This window comes from Montipora foliosa, chromosome 10 (assembly GCF_036669935.1).
Source record: "Montipora foliosa isolate CH-2021 chromosome 10, ASM3666993v2, whole genome shotgun sequence".
Lineage (NCBI taxonomy): Eukaryota > Metazoa > Cnidaria > Anthozoa > Scleractinia > Acroporidae > Montipora > Montipora foliosa.
In genome coordinates, this window is record NC_090878.1 from 12,539,887 (window position 1) to 12,542,386 (window position 2,500).

General features: G+C 46.7%; 1 protein-coding gene across 3 annotated transcripts in view; it reads right to left on the minus strand.

Annotated features, from left to right (window-relative positions):
* The window catches only part of LOC137973892 (inactive tyrosine-protein kinase transmembrane receptor ROR1-like), a 33,854-nt gene that overhangs the window by 2,414 nt on the left and 28,940 nt on the right, over positions 1–2,500 (minus strand). For all 3 annotated transcript variants that reach the window (XM_068820786.1, XM_068820785.1, XM_068820784.1), the window contains exon 18: positions 1–1,541. This exon is cut by the window's left edge and continues 2,414 nt beyond it. In XM_068820786.1, the coding sequence (XP_068676887.1) occupies positions 621–1,541 (921 nt within the window). In that variant the 3' untranslated portion in view covers positions 1–620. The remainder of the gene's footprint in view (positions 1,542–2,500) is intronic.

The window sequence follows — 2,500 nt, forward strand, 5'->3', positions numbered from 1 at the left end:
TAAACGGGGACATAGTTTTTTCACGCTGTTAGCTTAACCCTTTAAGCCCCGAGGGGTTCCCCATTGACGAGTAAAATCGTCTGGCGTTAGACAGAGTAAAATCTATAAGTGCCATTTGGCACTATCGGGGCTGAAAGGGTTAAGAGCCCAAACAATATTCGCTAAGAGTAGAGAACGCAAATTCCCGGTGTGGTGGTCTGTTCTGTTCTCTCCAGCACGGTGTGTGACGTCACGCAAGCAAAACAGCGCAGAACATTCAGATACAAATTCCTCGTTGATGAAAGAGTTCCTAGCGTTTTCGCAAAAGTTGGTGCGATTCTTTGAGTGAAGGAACTTTGTACTATACTCAGTCAATACGCTTTTTGAAGTAAAGAGCGCATCAAGTCCGAGGATGGATACAGGCCAAGGAATTTGTCTACCAGATGCTCTTCTCACTTGGCAACACGGTTCCATAGTGACGGCTGGGCATCGATGATTCCTCGCATCTAATGAGTGGTCGCCTTGACCAGACGCCATCCACTTGGCAAGTGAATCCATGTAAGGAATTGTCATTTGATGGTTTACAAATTCCATACAAGGTACGTCGTTTGAAACATTCTCCCAAGAGTTATACTTCAAACTTAAACATCGAAATAGTCTCCGGAGACACTAACGTCAACCGGAGACACAAGCCCGTTGGGGTCGGACCTCAACGCGCAAAGATGCGTATAAATTGTACTAAAACGAGGCCTGCTCGGAGGCAAAATATCCCAGCACCCTTTCATGAGTAGAAAAACCGTATTCGGACAGTCGCTTGGACAAGGAAGCAATATGTGTTCCCTGATAAGTTCTGTGACCTCTTTGTCGCTGTGCCCATCATGGGGTCTGCAACCGAAAGAAAAGATCTCCCACAGCAACACTCCAAAGGACCAAATATCGGTCTCTACAGTGAACCTATAATTAAGGACCCCTTCTGGTGCCATCCAGCGAAGGGGCATCGGAGGTCTGTTGGCGGACCTTTGATAGTCTCTTGAAAACGGACTTCGGGTTAGAGCCACGTCTGTTATTTTAACTATCATACGAGGGCCCACCATACAATTCCGTGCGGCTAAGTCGCCATGGATATAGTTGTGCTGAGAGAGGTAATTCATTCCTGCCGCAACTTGAATAGCAATCGATAACTGTTCGTGGTAAGTTAGATGGCCCGGATCGTCGTCGTCCTCATCGACTGGGCTCTGTGCCGGCGAGTTCTCGACGAGGTAATCGTATAACGTCCCATATTCGACGCACTCGTACAAAATGCACGTCGGTGGACCGTTATAACAGACCCCGATTATAGCCATTACGTTGGGATGGCTAAAGTTGGACCACGTCTCCGCTTGATTCAGAAAACTATCACGGTAACTCGAGGACGAGCTCTTTCGCAAGACTTTGGCGACAATGGGTCGAGCTACTTGCACACCATCGGCTTTTTCAACTACCTCGCCCATGTAGAGTTTGCCAAATTCTCCTTCTCCTAAGTCTTTTACGAATCTGACGGTCTCATATCGCATCTCTTTCATCTGAAAAAGAGAGATCCGAGATGGGTCTCAGGTCCTATGCAGTCTTTTCCACATAGTTCTTGGTTGACTATTATTACTTGTACAATTAAGCCTGCTTCATAAGTGTAACGCAAATGCAAGACAAGCGACGTTCACAGGTAGTACACAAACGCAAGGAAGATGAGATAGACACGCTGGCGCAGTTGGAGGGATTTCTTTTAAAATTAGCGGGAGGCACGGACGCCATCTTGGTTTCAACTCTCAACCGCGATGGCATGGACACGGCGCGTTAAACGGTTTGCGCTGGTGTCTGTGTTTGAGTTGCCCCGGTTGAGACATGATGAACGCAAAAGCAAGTACAAAAGAGTTTCCACTTTTTTCAAGCACAAGCAGCTTATGCTAGTGAAAACGAACGTCGACAATAACCATCAAAATCTACCACGGCAACCGCCATTTTGTTCAAATGCTCAGACGCAGGGGAATCACGAACGAGTGCTTTAATTGGCCAGACGCAACAAATTTCCTTGTGCTTATGCTGCGTTTCGTTTTCACACGACGCAAGCGAACGGAAGCATAAGGCACAAGCACAAAGAAAAGGAAAAATTGTTATCCTTGTGTTTGTGCATGCGCTTGCTTCAACCCCGTTTTCACGGTGAACGAAGCGCTCTTATGCTTTGCGCTTGTGCCTGCGCCGCTAGTGAAAACCAGGCTATTTAACAATTAGATCCTTCGCCCGCAAGGGCTACGGGTCAATAGCCCATTCGGCTTCGCCTCATGGGCTATTGACCCGTGGCCCTTAAGGGCGAAGGGTCTAAATGTTTTAGTATCACCCAACTAGTCGGACAGAAAAGGCAATAATAAAGTTAGCAAATTCAGGTTGAAGAAATGTTTATTTGGGAATAAAACGAAAGAAAGCGTCACGCTTTTCGCTACTCGAGGACTATTACTAATAGTCCTCTAGTAGCGTAGCCAATCAAAAT